Below are 22,108 nucleotides of genomic sequence, written 5' to 3' on the forward strand. Positions count from 1 at the left end.
TTCATTTCTAATTTGCCAAGTCGATTGGACTTCCAAGTTAAGGAGCACAGGTATGGAGGCAGCGCCTTCCTCTGGGGTCCTCCCTCCTCTGTCTCCCTTCTGGTGATCAGGGGACCACCTGGTGACATCTGGCCTCTCCGTTTCACCCTGGGCTCTTCTACAGATTCCGGTTGTGAGTGGCGCATGGTCAGCCCGGTTGAGAGTCTCCACTTTCAGGAAGTTTTGCTGTTTGCTGCGTGTTAGAGAGAAGGCACGTGGTTCCAGGAGGTATATGAGCTTGTCCCTGGTTCCTGACACACGGCTCCTAAATCCCATGGAATCTGTGGGTAACAGGAACCTCCTTTGTTCTAAGGAGGCTTCTCTTGGCAGGCCCCTAGATAGAATAAGGATGGGGACTGGTCACCAGAAAGATGGGGACATAGTTAGAGGGTTGAAACATTCAACCCCTCTTCCCTACTCTGACCTCCAAGGAGGGGAGAGGCCGGAGATCGAGTTAATTACAATGACCAATGATGCAATCAGTCCGTGATTTGATGGAACCTCCATAAAAACAAATGAGTGAGGTTTGGACCACTTCCAGGTCGGGGAGCCCATCAGGGTGCTTGGAGAGCTATGCCCAGAGGGAGCCTGGGAGCTCCACACGCCTTCCCCAAACCGTGCCCCACGCATCTCTTCCACTGGCCCTTCCTGAGTTGCACCCTTCCTAAGGAACCAGTAAACATAAGTGAAGTGACTTGCTGAGTTCTGGGAGCTGTACTAGCCAATTATGGATCCAATGAGGGGTGATGGGAACCCCCTGTTCCTAGCTGATCGGTCAGACGTACAGGAGGCCCAGAACTGTGGCCGGCATCTGAAGTGGGGGCAGTCTTGTGGGACTGCACCCTTAACCCACGGGGTCGGATGCTAACTCCAGGCAGGTAGCGTCAGAAAGGTGGAAAAGACACACTGTGGTTTTGGCTCCAGGAGGGAAAACTCACTTGGGGTCAGAAGTGTGATAAGTGCAAACAGTTTTCTTGGTAGCATGATTCTAGCCCTGTCCAATTGTGCTGTGCCCCAGAAACGGACACGTTGTAACTGACTGTATTTCAATTTTTAAAAAAGGATGCTAATTGTGTCCAGATCTATCTGGGATTCTGCCAGCTGTAGCTGGAGGTGTCCCCCTTATTGGGAGACACCATCTAGTTCCGGGGCCAGCAGTGGTCTGTGCACCGTGTCATGACGCTAACCTGCATACAGATTTATATAAAAACGCTACACGTGTAGATAAGGCTGAATAATCCAGGGAACCTTTAAGAACTTCCCCACATGGCGCTGCTTGGGGATTGTCTGGTTCGGCTCAGGGTCCAAGGTTCTACCCTCAGAGGGAAGATGGCGTTTCCCGAGGAAGGTCTGAACACCCTCGCTCTCAGTTCTCCTGAGCAATGGTTCATCCTGGGAGCAGGCAGCACATTTGGCAGCGAGCATAGGTGGGGCGGGAAGGGTGTGAATTCCAGACTGCCCGGTTCCAGTCCTCACTCAGACAAGTTCCTATTACCCACCTCAGTCTTCTCATCTGTGCAATGGGGATAATCATGGAGCATTTTAAAGTAAGTATTAAGTAAGTGGATGTTATAAGGTATTTATGACAGCACCTGGCACAGAGCAAATGCTGTGAGCATGTGGGTTAAACAAACCAGGGAGAATCTCTTCTTCCCACCTCTCGGTGGGCAGTTTGGGGTCTGATCACTATGCTCTGGAGGTCAGGAGGCGGGGTGAGCATGAGCGGCCGTGAGTTACCAAGAAATGAGCCAGGAGTCAGACTCGCGTTTGTCTCCGCTGGGTCAACATCCAAGCTGATGTCTTAGAATCTGGGACCAACGATCCAGCCTGTTCGCGGGGGGTTCCGCGGTCATTCAGCTAACTTCCCGCCTCCTCTCTGTGCGGGTCCCTTGTCACCTGCCGCCCGGCCTCCTGCTGGAACTCAGACCTCAGTCATCTTTCCAGTTGTACTTATGGATGGGGCTGGGTGGAGCGGCTCCAGAAAGGCCGAGGGCTGGGGACTGTGGGCCTCGTCGCCGCCACAGTCTTAACTCAAGGGCACACTCAGGTGCAAAGACTCTCACTGTAAAATGCAGGCTCCTTGTACTCAACACTCTCGCTCCTAATGCCGCAGCCCCAGGGGTCCCAGGGGTCCATCCTGCATCCTCACACCGTGATGGAAGTCGGGTCTGGTCCACCCACGGGACGAACGACCGGGCCAAATGAGATGGGGACTGCATCGCAGCTGACATCATTCCAGCTTTCTGAAAAAACAGACAAGATAACTCAGCTATGTGCACGTGTACATCAGAGATCTTTGAGATTCAAATACACCTATTAATAATCCAGGGAGACCCTTTCTGAGAGCGATTTTGGTCATTCTGTCTCTGCAAACGACAAGAACTAGTCTTGGGGTTAAAACGCACGTGAGCAAAACTTGGATTCAAAGAAAGATCGGTTATTTGGCTAAAAACTGCGTCTTATGTGCATTTATGAGAGAAGAGCATTCTTCAGCTGTTTTTCTGTGATTCCCCAGGCCAGGTGGACTGACCAGGCGCGGAAGCCAAGGCCCCAGACGTCGGAGTCTTCCCGCCGCACCAGCAGAACTTGGCCTCTGGTTGCGTCTTGGCTCTGCGACTTGTGACTTCTTCCTTTAGAAGTCGGAGTCATAGCCGAGTAACCTCACGTATTTTATTGCATTTTCAACAGTGTCTGCCTGACACACACGAGGCACTCAATAAACATTTGTGGAATAAACGAATTTTTAAAATACCCGAGGGTGCCCATCTTCGACTTTTTCGAAAGGATACGTTCATATTATAACAATCGATGTGGGACAATATAGAGCAGGACGCTTACCAGACCAAACTATGTTTACATTTCAAATTATTTATTAAACATTGAGCCCACATGACAGAACAGTTTACAGACCACAGGCATAATCTCAAGACCCATAATCACAGATTGCCCTGGAGAATGTTTTCATAAGCCTTTACCATCACCGACAACTTCAAGAGCACAGAAATCTATACTTAAAAAAAATTTTTTTTATAGTTGAAGTACCATCAGTTGACAACGCTGGGTCATTTTCCGGGGTACAGCATCACGTCTCAGTTACACACCTATGATTTTTTTTTTAATCACCAAAACATCACAGCCGAATAATGAATAAAAGCTATATCCACTGGGGTTAACTTTTCACGGAGCAGATAATATTCTTCGCTGATGAGAGACGGAACAGGTGTAATCACGAGCTTTTTCTCTGGATAACTTTGGAGACAAGATGCGTGGGGCCACATACAGGCGTGGTTTCCTGGAGCAAGGACAACACATGTTTTTCCTCTCATCCAGGTGCTCAGATAACTTCATTTCAACGTTTGCTCTCTACAGGGAAAAAACAAAACAAAACAAAAAAAAAAAACACGAACGTAAGGCTCTATTCAGAAAAAACTAAAAGTCAAAATTCTGTATGCTCGTCACTTGATCGCAGAGAAGGGACATATTGTTTCTCCAGGGAGATGGGGGCAACTGTGTAAAGGAATTTGAACTGGAAGAAATGAGTTTTTACTGCCAGTCTGGCTTCTCTCTGATCCATTTTTATGAATGTCAGCTAGAATCTGGGCCCAGTTTTCTCTCCTCTGCAAAACACAGAGTTCCTTCTTCGCAGAACTATGACCACGTGGGTTTGATGCGATAACTTTAAGCACAAGGAAAAACCAAAGGACGAAAAAGCTCATCACTGATAAAACTGGCAGAGACAGTGCAGGTGGATTATGATTTAGTGTTGTGTCCTACATTAAAAAAAAATTAAATCCTGTTTTTTTCCCCTACGTTTTGCATTGATAGCAGGTATCATGGCTCCACAGAAACCTGCCTTGCTTCTGGTCATTTTTCGGAGCTGCAGTCTCTCTCTTGGTTGTCCTGGGCACACGGGAAGGGGAACACGCTGTGGAGACGTGCACACAGGGTTGCAGAATGTTCACCTGGAGTGCCTGCCTGATGCGGTCTTGGTTTGAGTATCTCTCACAGCGGGCGTGCCCCCACATACACCCCCCCCCGCCGTCTTCGTGGATGAGGACCTGGGGCCCCGCAGTGAGGCTCACCTGCCGGCCACCCTCACTCCTTCTCGGCCCCCAGCAGCTCGGCCGCCAGCCCCCGGATGTGCTCCCAGGCCAGCCGCACGTGGGCCGACTCCACCGTGCGGGAGCAGATGGCAAACCGCAGCACGAACTGGTCTCGCAGGTGGCAGGGCACCAGGTGGATTTTTCTGGCACTGTTGATTCTCTCCAGAAGAGCTTCGTTCCGGCTGTTGGGGCCCTGAAGGGGTGGGGCGAGAGGGGCCGGGCTCAGATCTGCGGGACGGACTTACACACACACACACGCATCATGACATGCACCCTCCAGAGAAGGGAGCACCCCACCTGCCTCGGCCGGGACCTGGGAAGCCATCCCTTCCCTGCCGGGTGCTGCATCCCCAATGCTCAGTCCGGTTCCTCTCCTCCTTCCCTCCACTCCCCTGGGTCTCCACTCTTTCCAGGCCAGGACTGCACCCCCCAAGTGCCTGATAGCTGGACATAGAAGGGCCCGGAAGTGGGCCCAGGGTCTCAGTCACGGGATCCTCATGAGATTGTACTGATGGCATCCTTGCTCTGTCTTGAGAACAGTCCTGTCCTGCCGGGGGCTGGACACTGGCCTTACGTCCGTGCAGAACCTTCCGGCCGCTGGCGGAGGGCCTGCGTGGGGCTCCTACGGGTGCCCCGTGGACGGCGAATGGGCCAAAGGCCACTCCGAAACTGCCGATGGGGACAGAGCTTGTCCCCTTCACGGATGAGAAGGAAGGGAAGCAGCTGCCAAGGGTGGACTTCCACCAGGGGGACCGAGCAGAGTGCCGGAGGTGAAGGCCAGTTAGGAAACACCTGCCTGCCATGTCAAGTGCACTGGACACGAGCTGCCTTCTGTGAAGCGGAGGCAAAGAGGAAACACAGAGAGCAGCCCGAGATGGAGGGACGGGAGCAGCGACAGAGACGGGCTGAGCAGGTGCCCAGCGGGTGGGGGGAGGAGATGGGTGACGTGGCTGGGGGTTAAATAAAGACCACGCCTACACTGTAGCCGTCGGTGATGCAGAGGGCCTGACATCATCCAGGACTGACGGCCCTGGCACGAAGTATCAGATGACTACGAGACGGAAGACGTGGAGCGGAAGCTGAACCACAGTGCCCTGGACCATCGGATTCACGGGACAGACGTACAAAGTAACGTTTCACAGCGGGAACGTTTTGTTGGCAGAAAACCCCCAGGAGAAGAGAGGGCAGGGACCCACAGGGGTGGCTTTGGTGTTGGAGTAAATTGTAAGGAGAGAAAGTGTTGACTTGGACGACATTATGCTAAGCGAGAGCAGGCAACCTCAAAAGGCAATGCACTGACAGTTCCATTTCCACATCCAGAGTGGACGGATTCGTAGGGACAGAAAGCAGACGGCTGCACCTGAGGATGGGGGCTGGGGTGAGGGGTTTCTCTGGGGAGGATGAAGATATTCTAAATTTAGATCGTGGGGAGGGCTGCACAACCCCGTGGATGCACTAAAATTCGCTAAAATGGACACTTTATGCGGACAGAGCGTAGGGTTCTGTGGATTGCATCTCAGTAAAACTGTTAAAAATTTAAAAAAAAATGAAAATCACATGCTGCAAACAAACCACAAAAGAACTGCTTGACGGCAAACCAGTCAACGCAGGCTCGCTGCCAACGCCGACGTGGAGGGAGCTGCCACGCCCGGTCGTCGGGGGGGGGGCCCTTGTCCCCCGGGGCCTCCTGGCCTCAGGTCTCCCCGCGTTCCGCTCTGCACGGAGCTCATGTCTCCCTCGACAGCTCTCGTTTCGGGACTCTGCTGTCTGTCTGCTGCTTCCAGGCTTTTCCACGGCTGGCTCCCGCATCCCCGAGTCCGGGGATGGAAATGGTAAGGCCAGGACGGCTCCTCTGATGCCACGCGCCCCTCACCCTGCCCCCCGACAGCCTCCGCGGATGTCAGCCAGGAGGCCGGTGCAAAAGTAGACAGTGCAGACGAAAAGCCAGCTCCAGGGCGGTCAGGGTTAGGCTGTCACCCAGCTTCATTCACACAAGACAGATTCACACGTGGGACGGGTGGGGAAACACGTCCATGACCCCTCGGGCAGCAGGACGGCAGAGGGCAACAGAACAGTGCTCCTCAGACCCTCATGTGGTGGCCGTGACCTGGGGGGCCCGTGGGGTGCAGAGGAGGCAGGTCTGGGGTGGCCCCAAGACCCGCTTCTCCCATGCCCCTCGACGATGCTAACACTGGTCCAGGGACCACGCGCGTGGATCAGTGAGCCTGTCGACGGCCGGTCCTCAGCGTGTCCCGTGGTTAAGGCGTACGGATGGGGACCATGGCAAGCATTTTAGGGCTGGGTCGACACCAGCCAGGGGGCTGAGCCCCAGCGAGAAGCGCGTGCGTCCAGGGAAGTCTGGGCTGGGAGGCGGGAACAGCAGACTGGAAAATCCAGGTTGGACTCTGTGGTTTCTGGGGGGCTAATGCAGGGTTTGGGGGGATGGAGGAAATGAGTGACACCCTTCAAAGAAAACCGAAGGAGATTAAAACTGACTTCAACATACCTTTAGCCGAAAACAGACCAGCCCCAGAGTGACCTCCGCGCAGATCTCAAAGCGGGGGTCCTGGCGCACCAGAAACTCAAACTCGTGAGACAGCTGGACGTGCTGGAGGGGAAGGGAAGGGAAGGCCGTCTGAGTTTCTCATCACCGCTCAGTTCAGAACTGAAGCCCCTAGAAGACTTGCGGAGACGCCCCGTCTGTAACTCATTTGTGTGCTCTGAGCCACGTCTAAGTCCCCAGCTGTTCCCACACAGGTTGAGAAGAAACCCGCCACCGTGAGGAAGAGGATCAGGGCTTCAGAAAAAACACCAGTTGTCATTGCCTTCTGTTCGGGGGACCGTTTTGGGTCGCAGCCGAACAACGGTTTACACTTTGAGGCTGAAAATGGGGAAGGGGTGTGTAAACCTTGTAGGAGAGGGACAGTGGCCAGCATCGCTCAGGTGAGCCGGGTCTGCACGGCAGCCCACGATGGCAGCTTCAGCCATCACTGCACAGCAGCTCCCGCCCGGGGTGAGGGCCAACCCCGTCCTCCCCGCGCTCAGGAACAGCCGCCCCTCACTGAAGCCACCCCCTGATCTGCCTTGCGGACCCTGATGGGGCTCCAAAGCTGATCTGAATAGTGTGTGAGCCGAGAACCGGCTCGCCGAGCTCTAGGCGTACATGCTGGGGGCTCTCCGCCCGGCATCAGCGCGGAGCCCTCCCTGGCAGGTGCGCAGAGGTGGTCCGAGCCCCAGTCCTGGTGCTCACGGGGTGGGATGGAAACGCCATGTCAATGGGCGCGACACACCTGCCGCCACTAGAGGGCTCCGAAGACCGCTGGGGCTCACGCACCTGCCGGGCACACCTGGCTCTGGCCCCCTGTGCCTCCTGGTGAGGCAGGGCCGGCACCTCACCTGGGGTTTGGGGGGGCATGAAGCAGCGTGATCGCAGCCCGCCTTCCCGAGCTGAGAGCCGGCATCACGAGGGCGAGACAAACCAGTCAATTTCCCTCCTTCTCTCCCCAAGGAAGCTGGACTGTCACTGCTTCTGAGCCCAGGGTCTCCGTGCGCGGGGAGGGTCTCTTGCCAGGAGCTCGCACACACTCCTTTCCTACACGGATCCCGACACGGATCCCCGGGGGCCCTTCAACGCCCACAGCAGCCCTGTGAGGCAGATGGACGCCACGCACTGGCTCAGCCGAGGGGCCTGGGGACACCGCCCTGCCCGCCTGCGGCCACACAGTGGGTGAGGGGCGACACCGGGACCGAAAAGGAGGGGCGGGCCAGGTCAGAGACTGTGGGGAGACGCCTGGGGTCCTCTGTCCATCCGGGGGCGCCCCGGCCTCCGTGTCCTTGACCGTTAGGAATAAAAGCAGCGTCGTGGGGCCTGGACTGGACCCACGGTTCCCTCTTGTGCGCTCATCACGGCTGCCCCGTTCACTGCTTAAACAGTGGTCCCTGAGAGCCGCCCCGCGAGACCCGGGTCAGCAGGTGCTCCTGGCCGGGGCCACATCTGAGAGCCGCCGGGCTGGGGGACGTCCACCCCCTCCCCCGGCCCCCACATCGTCCTCTCCTTTCTGACGGTTTCCTGGACAAAAGCCCACTGCGTGCTCACCGCTGCCACTGAGGCCCGGACAAGTGTCTGCCCGGCGCTGCAACGGTGGCCCCGGGGTGACAACCGGGTCTTCTCGGACATGTCTAGAAGATCCAGAATCGCGCACTGACCGTCTTACAAAGGCCCTAATCTCACTGGCCCGGACTCTCCCTTATATGTGCTTAGCAGTCCCCCCGCCACCAGCGAACGTCGCCCAGATAAGCAGCGGTCACACGATCACCTTGCGGATGTAGGCCTGCAGGCCCGTGACTCCGTACAGCCTGAAAACAAACCACATTTTCAAGGAGCGGAACCTTCGGCCCAGCGGCAGCTGCCAGTGCTGAAACAAGACAAGAAGCGGCAGGTGAGGGGGGGCCCGCGGCGGGGCTGGCCTCCTCCCTGGCCCCCGCCCGCCTTGCCGGTTTCTCCAGTTAACTCCCCGGAGGCCCCCGCATCCTGGGTGGGCGATGCTGACAGCCAGCGGTGGAGCGGGGAGGGTCCCCCCTGCCGAGCTCCGAGCTCCGGGACATTTGTTGAGTGCACCCGGGGAGGACCGGTCCGAAGGCGGGGACATGTGACCCTGCCCCAGGGAGCCTACAAGCCAGTGCGGGTGGGTGGGAGCGGGCCCTCCACGGATGTCTCTGCCCGCAGGAAGGAGGAAGGAGGGAGCAAAACCCACCCCCCCGTGATGCCTGGCTTCATTTTCCAGAGCCACGTGGACCCCCCTGCTGCCCCGCGGGCCGCCGTGGAATGACCTGCCCGACATTGCCTCTAGAAGATGCATCTATCAATGTGCAGGAGCCTCCCCTAATTTTCCCTGAATTCCTCAGCTGTCGGCTCTCCAGTGCTGAGACACTCCCCAGCGGTGGTGGTGGGTGTCCTAAAGCCAGAAAGGGCGCGCAGGGCAGAAGGCTTGGGGCATTCGGAGGATTAACTAAGCAGTTCCTGTGACTCTGCAGAGTCGTGACCTATTAGAGTTTATAAAAGGGATCCTGGGGGTGACTCTCCGTCCACCTCCGTTCGGTGCCCCTCCCCGCAGAGCAGAGCCCAGAGACAGATGATGCCCCTCGGGGCTCGGGGGTGTTAGCCACCCCCACCCAGGGCACCTGCCTGTGGGGCCCAGCGTGCTTGGGGGGCACTGCTTTTTCGTGGAATGCAGCGGGGCACCCCACTTCTCCAGATGCAAAGAGAAACATGGACGCAGCATCTAGGCTGAGAAGCACCCCGCACGGTATCACCGCCGGTGACCCCAGGCACCATCCAGATTCATGCACCACCTCGCTTCACAGCGCTGGGATCTCGGGTCCGTGTCTCTGTTTTATCGGCGAGAAACCAGGCGCCTCGAGGCTGACGGAGGTGCAGCTCCGGACAGCCTGAGTCCCACCCACTGTACACACGGCTCTCTCTTTTACTTATCAGGGTGTTTGTGAGCTGTTGGGAGATTCTCAGCACAAATTAAACCAACTCGCCTTTGGGGAAAATCTGCTATCACCGCCCCCCCCGCCACCCCCCAACTAACAAGTAGGTCCCCGGCCATCGGTATTGCAAAGTCACCCCCCGCCAAGTCAGCCTCCTGGAAACCAGACTGTGGCTTAAACCAGACTGTGGAGGACAGCAAGGTAAACTCGATTACTCTGCTGTGAAGTGAAAATGCGCACAGTTTAATTGAGTGCTCATTCCATCGTGGCCCATGTCACTTGTCTTCTGCAGCCCGAGGCAGGACTGGGGTAGTTGCCCCAGGCAGGAGCGTGCCCCTGGAGGAGCCAGTTACGAGGCTGCCGTCTGAGCACCTCTAATGCCCTCTGACTCTCATCTGCCACCGTCCCCGGAGGCTGGTGCCCCGCGTGCAGAGTGAGGGGCCGCGGGATGCAAGGATCGCGCCCGAGAGCAGGCGTTCCCGCCCCGCCGTCCGAGGGCCACAGGCAGGCTCATTTTGTCCCAACCTGAGACCTGCCCTCGGGGGGCTCAGCGGAGCTGCCCACTGCCTGGCCCGGTGAGAGGGTGTCCTCCGGGGGGACCTGATCACGGGAGGAGTGAGAGGCAGCAGATGGTACAGCCCATGACGGCACCTGGATAACCAGGGACCGGGGGTCGGCGAGACAAGTCTCCCACTTACTCTGTAGTCGGTGATGAGGCCTGGAAAAAAGAATGAGAAGAGGAAAAAAAAATGTTAGACACACTGGTTAATTACAGACCTAATTCTTTTCTGTCGTTTCCTGAACCAGAGATAAGACCACCGAGGCCAGTGGAATAAAATTACACTTAAAAAAAAAAAATTTCCCCACTGGAATTTGACACAACATTATAAATCAATAAAAAAAAATGTTAAAAAGAAAAAACTTGGGGGCTATGGCATGACAGAATATTTCCCTTCAGCTGTGGGTTTCTGTGTGCCAGCCTAAAATAAAATAGAATGCAGTACAAGTTAAAAAAAAAAAATCCTGGGGCAATAAACTTTACTGAGATGACTTTGGCTTAAACTCACCCCTCCATTATTCCAGAGCAACACTTGGTGAGTATTGGCATCATTTCTGAGGTTTTTATTGTTTTATGCATTTCAAACATGAAATGCATTTTTTTTAATAGAAGAGCTTTGCCCGCTGCTCCCTAAAAGTGCATTGCTTGACGCCAGCTCTGGTTTTAAGAACCAGGTTGTATTTTGCAGAGCAGTTTTAGGTTAGCTGGTATCTGGAGTGGCCCCCACAGGACGGAGGGCGATTCTCGGAGGGTGACCCCGGGTTTTCTGGTCTTTTTACAGGGGCCACGTGGGCTGTGGGGGTCCCCGGGGGGCAAGGGGACGGTGCCTGAGCCTGGCTTCTGTCACCGTTACCAGCCGCACCCTCACCGTGCGACCCCCGGGGAGCCGCTCTGCACCCACCCCCCCAAGGGCTGATCCCCGGGGACATGCATCTCCACCTCCGGCTCCTGGGCCCTCTGAACGCGGCTCTGATGGAAACAAAACTGGGAACAGCCCGGAGAGAGCCAGGCGGCGGCTCACCTGAGTCCTGGTGGCTGTGCTTCAGGTAGACGGGGTCCAACTTGAAGGCTCCGGTCAGGTCGGTTCTCTTCTTCACCCTGGCGTCAGAGAACGAATAAGGCGCTGAACGGGGAGGCACTCGGGTGGGGCTGCACCTCCTGCTTACCCGCTCCTGCTCAGCTCAGGCCGCCCTCCCCGACCCCACGGGCTCCCTGCCTCCCCCAGCCTTGCGGCAACACAGTTTTCATCTCCGGATCTCCTGGAACCTCAGATTCCCTGGGTGAGATGCTGGCTGGGCCCCTGGACAGCTTCAGAGTCCAGGCTGGTTGCCTGGGAAACCACGTCTTGGTTAGAGGGGCGGAACTCTGAACCCCACCCCTCAGCCTCCAGGGAGAGGAGAGGGACGTGAGACAGTCAGTCACCGATGGGCAGCGACTGGATCAATCACGCCTATGCGATGAAACCTTCACAAAGCCCCTGAATGACAGGATTTGGGGCGCTTCAGACACATCAGCGTGCTGGGAGGGAACCACGCCTTGCAGGGGGACGGGGAAGCTGTGTCCTCAGCCCCAACCCTGCCTCTTCCACTGGCTGCTCATTCGTGTCCTTTATCATAAACCAGTAAATGGAAGCGAGACGCTTTCCTGAGTGCTGGGGGCTGTTCTAACCAGCTGTCAGAACTAACAGAGCGGGGGAACTGTAGGGGCCCCTAACTTTATAGCCAAGCGGACAGAAGTGCAGGTCACCGGGACCCACAATTGGTCACTGCCTCGTGGGACTGAGCCCTCAACCTGTGGGGTCTGAGCTAGCTCCGGGCAGTGGGTGTCAGAACTGAGTCACGTTTGGGGACGCCCCGCTGGTGTCTGGAGAGCTGGGGACCCGGGGTCGGGAGGAGAAACCAGGCAGGTTGGAGTCTGTTTCCCCCTGTCCATCCAGGCCTGGCAAAGCACCGGCCCCATTCGGGCATCGCTGGCGTGTGTGGCGTGACCTGGGGCTAATGGAGAGACGGTGGTGCCCGCGCCGTCCTCACCGAGGTGGGAAGCCATTCATGTAATCACATAGTGATCGCTTTTGCACAAAATCCACGCAAAGCCTCCTACTCTTAAGACTGACTAGCGAACTTCTCGCTCTAATAAACTTAGAAGAACTGGTTTCGAGCAATCCCATACAACTCTTCCTTACACGTCGTCAGTGTAGCAGACTTTAAGTTTTGAACTCCTGTTTCTTGCTCTAAATGTAACCGATGTGGTTACATTACCGCTACAGAGAATTTCCAGGGAACGTCTTAGCAAATGGAATTACTTTAATTTTTCCTCAGCAAACGCTTTTGAGCACTCAGCTTTGTGAAGCAGTGAAGAGTGAAAACACAGACGCGAGTGGATTAGGGATGCAAGCGGGATGACTTTGCATGGTTTTTGTGCACGCGAGGCAAGTTAGACCAGAGCTGGTCCCTGTCAGCCCTCTCTTTCCTTGTGCCAGCCTGTTGCAATGATCTGTTCCAGGGGACAGCGTACAACAGGGCAGGAGGTAGCAGGAACCCACGTGCTCCTGCAGCACGGGGACCCCGCCTGCCGTGGGGCGTCTCGTGTCCGAGCCCCAGTTCTGTCTACAGAGCAGCGAAACTGCAGGGTAATCGACACCTGGTGAAACTCACCACATGGCAGAGCAGTCGAAGTTCACCAGGAGCCACTTGTGGGGGTTGAAGTTGAACGAATCTGCAAACTGCCGAGGGACAACCACCGCAAAAAAGCAGACACTTCAGTTACGAATGTGCAGTTACAACGCGAGAGCCCCCGCCTGGTCATTCAGTTTGCGGTCCCCGGTGAACAGCAGTGGGACCACGCAGCTTAGGGCTAGGGTCAGGGTCAGGGTTAGGGGTTAGGGTCGGGGTCAGGGTTAGGGGTCAGGGTTAGGGTCAGGGTTAGGAAGAGAAGTAGCTGGAACCGCGGGGTTTGGGCTCGAGGATGCATGATAAGGTCTGGGCTCTGAACTCTCCCGGAGTTTCCACCCCGCCCACCTGAGCCTTTTTTGGGGGGGTTCATTTTCAAGTCATGCTTTCTCGTGAAATGTGAAGCTAACACAGACGTGAGTCTGGGCTGAAGCACAGAGGGAGGCGGAGATTCAGGGCTGGCCCCACCCTGGCACGACTGCTGGTCCCCGTGGACTGGATGGAGGGCCTTCGATTATGGCCGTGGACACCTCGGGAAGCCTCCTGTGCACCTGCCGCCCCTGTCGCTGACTCATGGCTGTAACCAGCCAGGTGGTGGCCCCAGGGAACCGAGGGATGAAACTGGCTACTGAGCAAGGGGGGTGGTTCTGACAAGAGAGAAGTCAGTGGGATGCAATGTGGGGACAACCTTGGGGCAGCCGTAACCGGGCTCCCTGCAGAGGAGGAGGACTCGCCGAGTCCGCCCGGGGTGCCCCTCGGAGGCGCCCTGCAGAGGGGCACCCACGGAACTGGAGCCGGGCTTGAGGTCTGCGGGACACGAAGGCCACCAGGCCAGGGTGGACGGTCCTCGGAACACAGCGCCGGGGACCCAGAAGACATCCAGAGAGTGTTTGCGGTGAGAGCGAAATGAAAATCGAATTCTTTTTGTGATGAAAAGAGCACGGAGGTTGAAGGAGGAGCCCCAGATTCTCCTGCTGTCCAGCTGACGGCCCTCGGGGCGATGATTCTATGGGACTTGTTAGTGAGGGACTGGAATGAGAGGACATCAGGACCCTTCCTGTTATGCACAGGTCAATCCTAATTCGGTGTAGGGCACACTGAAATCAAGGGATCATTTCACGGACCTCGGGTAACTTAAAATATTCAGAATTTCAAAGCCTCCCTTAAGATGGACCCTGACGAAGGTCATTCCGTGAGGACGCCCGGCCCCTGGGAGCAACGCAACAAACTTCCCGGGTCACCGGGCTCTCCTGCCTTGCAGCTGTGGGTCCCGATTCATTTGTAATCAGAGAAATCCTTACTCCTACTTTTCCCGCATGCAACGAGATGCTGTTAATACTTCGCGTCGTGCACTTTCATATCTGCGTGGTCCGATGTCCCATAGCGTGTATCCCCACTTCAAACCACTTGGCGATTTGCAATAACCACAATTTTAATTCACAGGAGCTGCGTCAGAAAATGGACTGGTTTGGCCTGTGAAATGCTCTGTTTCCTCGAACTTTACGAGCCGGCAAAGTTCTCCAAATATACGTGGCGCCACGGGGAGTGCGAGAGGGAACGTTTCACAGCTGACCCACGGTGATCGGGGTCGCCCCCCTTTTCATCCAGCTGGTCGGTTCTTTTGCCAACAAGGACGGAGTGGATCCGCCATCCATCCCTGTTTGTCTAAATGTCTTCTTCTTTATTCCGAGAGACACTCTCCGCGTTCATCGTACGCCTCCCAGGAAACCAGTAGGTGATGACGGCCGACAGCTGGGGGGGCCAAGGGTCACTCAGGAAGTTCAAGTGTCGAGAAGAAAAATAAGAGATTTCGACCCCCAGGACGTGTTGAGGAGGGCATGCTGCATGTTCACGGAGCCGGCCACCCGCTCTGGGGGAACAGATTCATTTCCCGGCAGGTTCCCATTAACGCGATATCAGGAAAGAGACAGGAAATTACAACGAAAAGGAAACATAAGGAGAAAGCGGGGCTTTGTTGGCTGGGAATTTAATTAGTTCTCCCTCCTGGGGGCCGATCGGCTCCACCGGCTTCCGTCCCCGCCCGGCTGCGGTGTTATCTCCCGGCTGATGGAGGCGAAGGCTCAGCAGGATATTGCCGACCCCTTATCTGCCCAGCGGAGCAGCAAGGCCAGGGGACCAGCCGGCCTTCGGGACGGGAGGCGGAAATGAAATGACTCACCGTGGGGCCTGAAACCCTGTCTGCCGCCGATAGGATCTCACGGTGGCCGTGCCCACCAGCGGCCACCACGGAGGGCTGACCACCAGGCTCCCCCCTGTGAACGGCGGACCCTCAAGGTGTCAGTTCGTGGGGAAGGGAAGAGGGCGGTGAGAAAACAGCGTGAAATTCTACCCCAAGACCCGGCCCTGGGAGACGCCAAACGTCCCCGAGGGACGCTCTGCCCTTCCTCCCCGGAGACGGCGGGGCACACCTTCCCGGGGGACGCGTACCACCCCCGGCAAGACCACAGTCAAAGGGCACTCACGGGGCGCAGAGATTTCCTCCACGTGTCCCTGCACCGAACACCCACATAACTGGCTCTCAGCCACGAGGGCGCACGTTCAGTGATCGATACGTAATCACGGAGTGACTGCGAGAGCAAGGGGACGGATGCGACAGAGATGGAAGCCTGAATGTGCTTTCAGTCATTAGCCTTAAGGGGGCTGTTCCCTTCCGAGATGGGAACTGTGCATTCCGTGCCTCGGACCCCCACTTTTCTGTAATTACGGCTTTGCAAGAACCCCAGCTAGCCGTTAGAACATTGATCAGCGGCAGACGAGAGGGCGGAGGGAGGTGTCAGGGGCAGTGTCTCCTGAATGCACGCACAGCCTTTTCTGTCTCCAGGCGCTGCTTTTAAAAAGCCCTTTAAATGTGATTAACTCCTCAGATCCTTATGCAACCCTTCAAAGGAGGGGTGATGGCAAATTCCACCTTGCAAGGTGTGGGGAGGATGCTAATTTGCCCAAGGGGACGTGGCTATTCCTGGGGTAAGGCCAGGACCCAAACAGGCCATCTAAACCCAAGGCCACGCCCGTGGTCCCCACACCAGAGACTCCCGAGACCCCTGCCTCTGGGCATGAAGCCACCGCCCACCCCTTCTGATTGACAGCCTCCTCCTCCTGCTCACCGACAAGGTCTGCCTCCCTGGGCCTTCCGATCGGAGCCCCCGGCACGGAGGGATTTCCTGCCCCCTGAGCAAAACCCCGCTCCGGTCTGAAATAACACGTCAGAGCGCCTCCCGGAGGTCACCTCTGTGTTAACCGGTCTGCGCCCCTGGAAGAGCCGAGCCTCGGTCGGTTACTCTGGCGGCTGTTTCTCAAAGGAAGCAGGTGCTTTTTGTCGGCACGACAGGCCGCATCTTACAGACTCTGCACGTGCAGGGGACGTTTAAAGGCACGTCTGGGTTAAAGGGACACATCAGGTCAGAACACGACCATCACGTCGATCCAGATCGAATGGGGTGGCAGGCTGGATTTTTTCAAGTCGCCGCTTCGTCTGAAACGCATTAAGGTTTTATTTTTCTCCCTAAATATTGCCCCCAGAGCTCTGTGAGCTCAAATCTGCCCTCTCGTGACAGCTCTGCCCAGGATCCGTGCAGACGGAGAAAGGGATGAGACGTTAGGTGTGTTTTAAGAAGACGGGCCGGGCAACCCGGAGGGTTCTCAGGCCCCGTCTGAGGGAAGTGTAATTTCCAAGAGTCCTAGAAATTGGTCCTGAAACAATGTGCTGACACAAACCACAGCAGTAAAGAAGTGAACGTCACGTCCTCATAAGGAGAGGTCACTGATCACACGGCACGTCCCACCCGTGGCCCCGGGAAGCGCACACTCACCTCCACTCCGTCCAGGAGGTGCCGGAACTCGGGGCAGATGAAGGCGCTGCCCGCATAGGCCGCGTCCACGTGCAGCCACACGCCCTCCTTGTGACCTGAAGTCCAGAAGCGGCTGGTGAGCTCTCGGGTGGACAGACGGACGGGTGCCCTCACCCGGGGTCTGAGCGCCTGTCCGGTCCCCATCCCTGCACCTTCATGCATACGGTCCATCCGCAGCATGTGCTGGCCTGTTTTTGTGTCCCTCACAGGATGCTCTGGTCTGAAGGCAACGACGCTGACAGCAGAGGCCGTGTGCCACTGGCCCGAGGGTGCCCGGCACAGCCCAGCGCGTGGACGGGAGGGGAACTTGGCTTTCGAGGCTGGCCCTCGTGCCCAGCAGAGCCTTAGGGACCAGCGTGCCCCAGCCCCGCCGGCCCGTCCACCCACATCGCACTCCGCCCTGCCCTGCCCTCCGCATCCCACCCGCCCCGAGCTGTCGCCCTGATTAACCCGGCCGGCCGGCTAACCTCCTTGCACGGCATCTCCGGAGGGAGGCCCGCACACAGGCCCCCCGGCTCTCTCCCCACCCCCACACGAAGTTTGGTCCCCTCTGAACCATCCGCTGCCTCTTTCGTGACCGATTCCTGCTTCCCAGCTGCCCTGGAATGGCCCCGCGGGAAGGGAGCCCGCCTGACTCTGGAGCCCTGATTTGGACGCATCTGGGCGCAGTCCCCGCCTCCGGTCACCCAGCCACCGTGTGGTCTTACTGCCCCCTGCAAACTCATTCTCCTCACGGGCAAACGGACGTCAAAACCGCACCCCAAACTTGAGGGGCGGCCGAGAGAACGTTCCTGCTGCGCTTAGCGCGACGAGAGGACAGACCTGGTGACAAGTGGGCGTGACCTCTGTGACCATCCCCACCCCCCCGGGCATGAAATGCACAAAGCTGGGGGGTCCCGAGCAAAGGTGGGGGCGTCCTTGTCTTACGGGGGCGCAGGGCCAGTGCCTGCCAACGCATTTGTGCTGACGGGCGGATTCACGGTCCACTTTTGCACGCACGTGCGACGCTGGCTGCTCACACGTGATGCTGTGGGGACTGCGGAGTGTTTCCGAGCTCTGCCGATGAAAGTCAGCGGAGGCATCGCAAAGCCTGATTCGGTTTGATCTTCGGGGCTGAAGAGGCCACCGCAGCCAGGAGCAAGCTTGCAAGGCTGGGTCATCGGAACTGAGGGCGGCTGCGGACCCCGGAACTTGGGACTTTGGGGGCCTGGGCTCCGCCCGGCCGTGTGGCTGTCCTGGCGGGTTCCCTCCGACAGCGGGTCTGAGTGGCTTCCTCTTCCCTCCACGGGGAGGCAGGGAGCCGGGGTGCCACCTCTCCCGTCTTGTACGAGATCGTCTGACACACCACCTGCCTTCCAGCCCCTCTGAGCACCGCGGGTCCCAGTGACCCCACCTAGACCCCAAGGCCAGACCTCACGCCCCAGGACTAGGTCCCCCAGCACCCAGGCAAGGCCACCTCGACGGGGGCTCCCAGATGCACCCAGGAGGGCGGAGGCCGCCCCCCACCTCTCGAGCCCCTGCTGCCTGCATGCTTCCTTGCAGGGCTCCCCTGGACAGAAGCACGTGGGCCGGGCCCCCCGCACCGTCCGCTGCACCCTGACCAGCGTCCTGCCTCCCCCTTCCACGCTCCCCGGGGTCCCGGTCCTCAGGGCCCCACCTTCACGCCTCCGCCTGCCCACCTTCAACCACCTGCTTTCTGTTCCTCACCCTCTCCTCAAGAAAACCTGCCAGAAAATTCCATTGATCCACCCACGTGGACCAAATGGACCGATTAAAACTGTCTCTCTGGCGACCAGTTTTGAAAGGAACCGAAAAGAAAGTGTCTTGGCTAAAGCAACCGTCTCCGGATGTCCCCTCCTGGTCAAATACCGGGGGGTAAGTAACCACGCGGAGCTGCTTTAATGGGTTAACTCTAACCCCCTGGGGAACGGGGGCAGCTCCGTCCTGTTCGAAGGAGGAGAACGCGAAGTACGTGGTGAGGGTCAAGGCACTGGGGGCAGAGGAGGGGAGGGCGTTAACGGGGCCGATGGACCGTGAAGGCACCGTCCATCGTGGGTGATAAATGTAATGTCAAAGGCAGCCTCGTGGATGAAGTTCCGCAGGGGAGTGGGGGGCCCTCGCCTGGCCCACCCCACCCCCATGGATGGTGTCTGCATTTAGCACCAGGCCTGGGAGCGGAGGGAGCCCCAGGGCAGCGGGATGGCCTGCACTGGGCGCTGGGCGCTGGGCGCTGGGCGCTGAGTCCCCGCCGCAGGCCCTGGACACCTGACGCCTCCAGCTGGCTGCTGTCCCCCTGGCCGGGCGGGACCTCGGCCCTCTCACCCCATAGCCCCAGGGGTTACGTCAGCCGGCCGCGGGCCAGGACGTCCAGTTCCCAGCCTGACACCTGAGTCACGGGCTCTGTGGCTCGGCCCCGGCTGGCCCGGGTTTGCAGCTAACAGGGCCACCACCGTGGCCACGGCCCTGAGCCAGCTGGCCCCTCCCTCCTCCCCAGCCCTGGCCCTGCGCCTCCAGCCAGCTGCCCCGACAGATGTCGGCCAGCGGCCCTAAGCGGGGAAGCAGAAGCCTGGGGAGTCGGCCAGTCCGCCCCGCAGCCACCCGGCCGGCTGGCCACGGCCCCCTGTCCTTCACGGCCCCAGGGCCCTCTCTCCCTGCTGTCTCGTGTGCACTTAATCATCTTCTCCGAATCCCAGGGCGAGAGCGGAGAAGCCGGCTGGGGTGACACAGACGGGCAGTGAGCCAGGGCCGAGTGGCCCGAGCGACACTTGGAACAAGCCACACGCGGTCCGAGCTCCTGGGCGGCCACCTGATCCCTCCAGGTGACTCCTGCCACCCGCCTGTCCCCCACCCCGTGGCAGCGGCTCCACCCGTGGGACTGGCGGGGACAGAGAAGGGGGCGTCGTGAGCTGATGCCCCACCCAAGGAAAGGCCTTCTGGCCGCAGAACCGCCCCGCCTCCGGGCCTGCTGGGTCCCCAGGGAAACTGGAGGCACAGCCGCGGACTCACGGTGCCCCTTGAATTCTCCAAATTCTCGTCTCTCTCGGAGGAAACCTCAGGGCTCTAGCTGGGGAGGGGAGGGGAGCCGTCCCAGCAAACACGCGAAGGCCACGCCCTCCTCGGGAGAAATCCAGCCTTTTCATACTGATTTGCTCCATCACTTCACGTAACTTGCTCAGCTACGTTCAGGAATTCCGAAAAGGCCAGAATAAAACCGTGCTTGGGAGACTGCCTTCAAGGACCGAAAGTTTTCGCGGCTTCATGCACAGGACCCCCTAAGAGAGTCTGAAGAGTTTATTCTCCGCAGGAGGGCGATGTCACCTTGCAGACTTACGTCACCGTGACGTCGCTTACAAAGCTTTCTTCTTACACAGAGTGCGTGGGTGCAGCTAAGCTTAACTCTCGTCCAATGAGCCCAAACTCTGAGTTGATGGAGTTCAGCGTAACCAGGTTTGCATCATTGCAAACACAGTGTTAATAATATGTTATAAAATGTTAATATTCTATTATATTATATTTTATTACTATTTAATTGTATTATATTCTGTGCAATATATTATATCATGATATTAAGTTACTGTTATGGAGGAGAGCCCAAAGAGGCAGGCGACTTAAAGTCCCCATGGATTGAGAATATTTTCCAAAAGGAAACTTAATCAGATACTTACAGACGGGCCCCACTTCTAAGAGATTATCAAAGGAGCAGCAGGACGTGGTTCCCAGGGTAGCCACCACCTGGAGGGCAAGAAGCAGACCGCTTTTCAGCCCTTCATCATAGTCACCCTGTAACCTCCACACGCACACACGGCCACCACCCCACCCCCAGGTCGAGCCCGGAGCCTTGAACGCCGTGCCGGGTGGACGGAGGTGAAAAGCAAGGGATGCGTGTTTAATGTTTGCAAGGAAGCATCATGGCGGGCTGACGTGGCAACAGAAAAGCGGGCCGTGAGGCTGTGCAGGGCACTGGTAGGGCGCCGGTGCTGCGGAGGGGCGGGCATGAAGGCGTGGACACGTGCACAGCGTCCTGCGTTCCGCGTTATCCGGATCGGCATTCCTTCCAGGAAGCAGGAGCGTGTGTGTGTGTGTGTGTGTGTTTGTGTGTGTGTGTGTGTGTGTGCGCGCCGAGGGCAGGGCAGCATCCCCAAGGGACAGGCTGCTCTGGGGACAGCATCCGGTCAGCTCAGAGCCCCCCACCCCAGGAGCCTGTCCAAGAGCATCGCTCCCTGACTCTCATCTGCCACCCTTGTCCTTCTGCATGATCCTGTCCCCAGGGACTAACTCCAGCCCTCCAAGGGTGAAGCTTTGCTCTCACAAGGAGATTCACCAGAGGCCCCTGCCGATGTTGAACGGAATGCGTCCAGGGTGTTCCCAGGAAGCTCTGAGAACCGTGGCCGCACGCCTGACCTCCCGCCCCCGCCGTCGGAGCGCTGAGCCATGATCACACCTGCACAAGCGACTTGCAAGTTCCACGCACGGGGCCGTCTCCCCGTCTACACCCACCACACTCTTGAACCCAGGGTCTGCGCCTTATTTCTTTGTTTTGCTGGGAAATCGCCCTTTGCAGGGCACAGAACAGGTGTTGAAACCCTTGCTGAGTGCAAACTCTCTCCAAGGGGCCCAGAGCATCTTCTGCTCCCAAAACCAAAGAGCCTCGCTGATTGACGTTGGCGGGCGCTGGCTGGATACTGCAATCTCTCCTTCGATGTGACAACAGGGTCTTTCATTCATTCCTGGAGCCCCCAGCAACTCAGTGTGCTCAGAACCACACACAATCTAGTGAACGTGAGAACCTGGCTGGAGGTCTCTCTGTACAGCATGGGGAACTATATTCAATATCTTATAATAACTTACAGTGAAAAAGAAGAAGATGAATTTCTGTGTGTACTTGTATGACCGGAGCACCGTGCTGTGCACCGGAAATTGATACAACACTGCAAACTGACCAAACTGCAATAAATATATATATACACAAGAAATAAGTAAATAAATTGACCTAATTACCTCCCCCTGCAACAAAAGAAAAAAGAACATAAAATAATTTTATTTAAAAAAAAAGGAGTGACTGTTTTGAGTGCACACCGCCAGCCAGGCCTGGGGACGCTGCAGACACGACACACTCGGGAGTGTGCACAGCACACTCGGGAGCTGGACAGTCCCGCCCCCGACTTTACGGGTGGCTTAAGTGAGGCTCCCGGAGGTGGCTCCGAGGACACGAGGCAGGGGCAGACTGACACGTGGCCCCGGGGGGGCTTAACTCCTGCTGTCCTGCGGGCTCAAGAGACCCTTCCTAGCATCCGAGGCCCCGCGCAGCTCACGAGGGCGGCGTGTGCGTGACACGGGGAGAAGGTGCCAGGCCGGCGGGGCCCTGCGCGCCCGGTG

At 57.6% G+C, this 22,108-nt stretch overlaps 1 protein-coding gene across 10 annotated transcripts in view; it reads right to left on the reverse strand.

Moving 5' to 3' along the window:
• Positions 1-2,887: 2,887 nt before the first annotated feature.
• The window catches only part of DDC (dopa decarboxylase), a 45,414-nt gene continuing 26,193 nt past the window's right edge, over positions 2,888-22,108 (reverse strand). For 4 of the 10 annotated variants that reach the window (XM_074358563.1, XM_074358564.1, XM_074358557.1 and 1 more), the window contains 9 exons: positions 20,398-20,464; positions 16,694-16,788; positions 12,849-12,916; positions 11,216-11,292; positions 10,334-10,353; positions 8,459-8,557; positions 6,649-6,750; positions 4,122-4,335; positions 2,888-3,402 (listed from right to left, as the gene is read on the reverse strand). In XM_074358563.1, coding sequence (XP_074214664.1) covers positions 4,135-4,335; positions 6,649-6,750; positions 8,459-8,557; positions 10,334-10,353; positions 11,216-11,292; positions 12,849-12,916; positions 16,694-16,788; positions 20,398-20,464 — 729 coding nt within the window. In that variant the 3' untranslated portion in view covers positions 2,888-3,402; positions 4,122-4,134. The other 6 variants (XM_074358558.1, XM_074358559.1, XM_074358560.1 and 3 more) reach the window with 6 other exon arrangements.

Source organism: Camelus bactrianus, chromosome 36 (genome assembly GCF_048773025.1).
Source record: "Camelus bactrianus isolate YW-2024 breed Bactrian camel chromosome 36, ASM4877302v1, whole genome shotgun sequence".
Lineage (NCBI taxonomy): Eukaryota > Metazoa > Chordata > Mammalia > Artiodactyla > Camelidae > Camelus > Camelus bactrianus.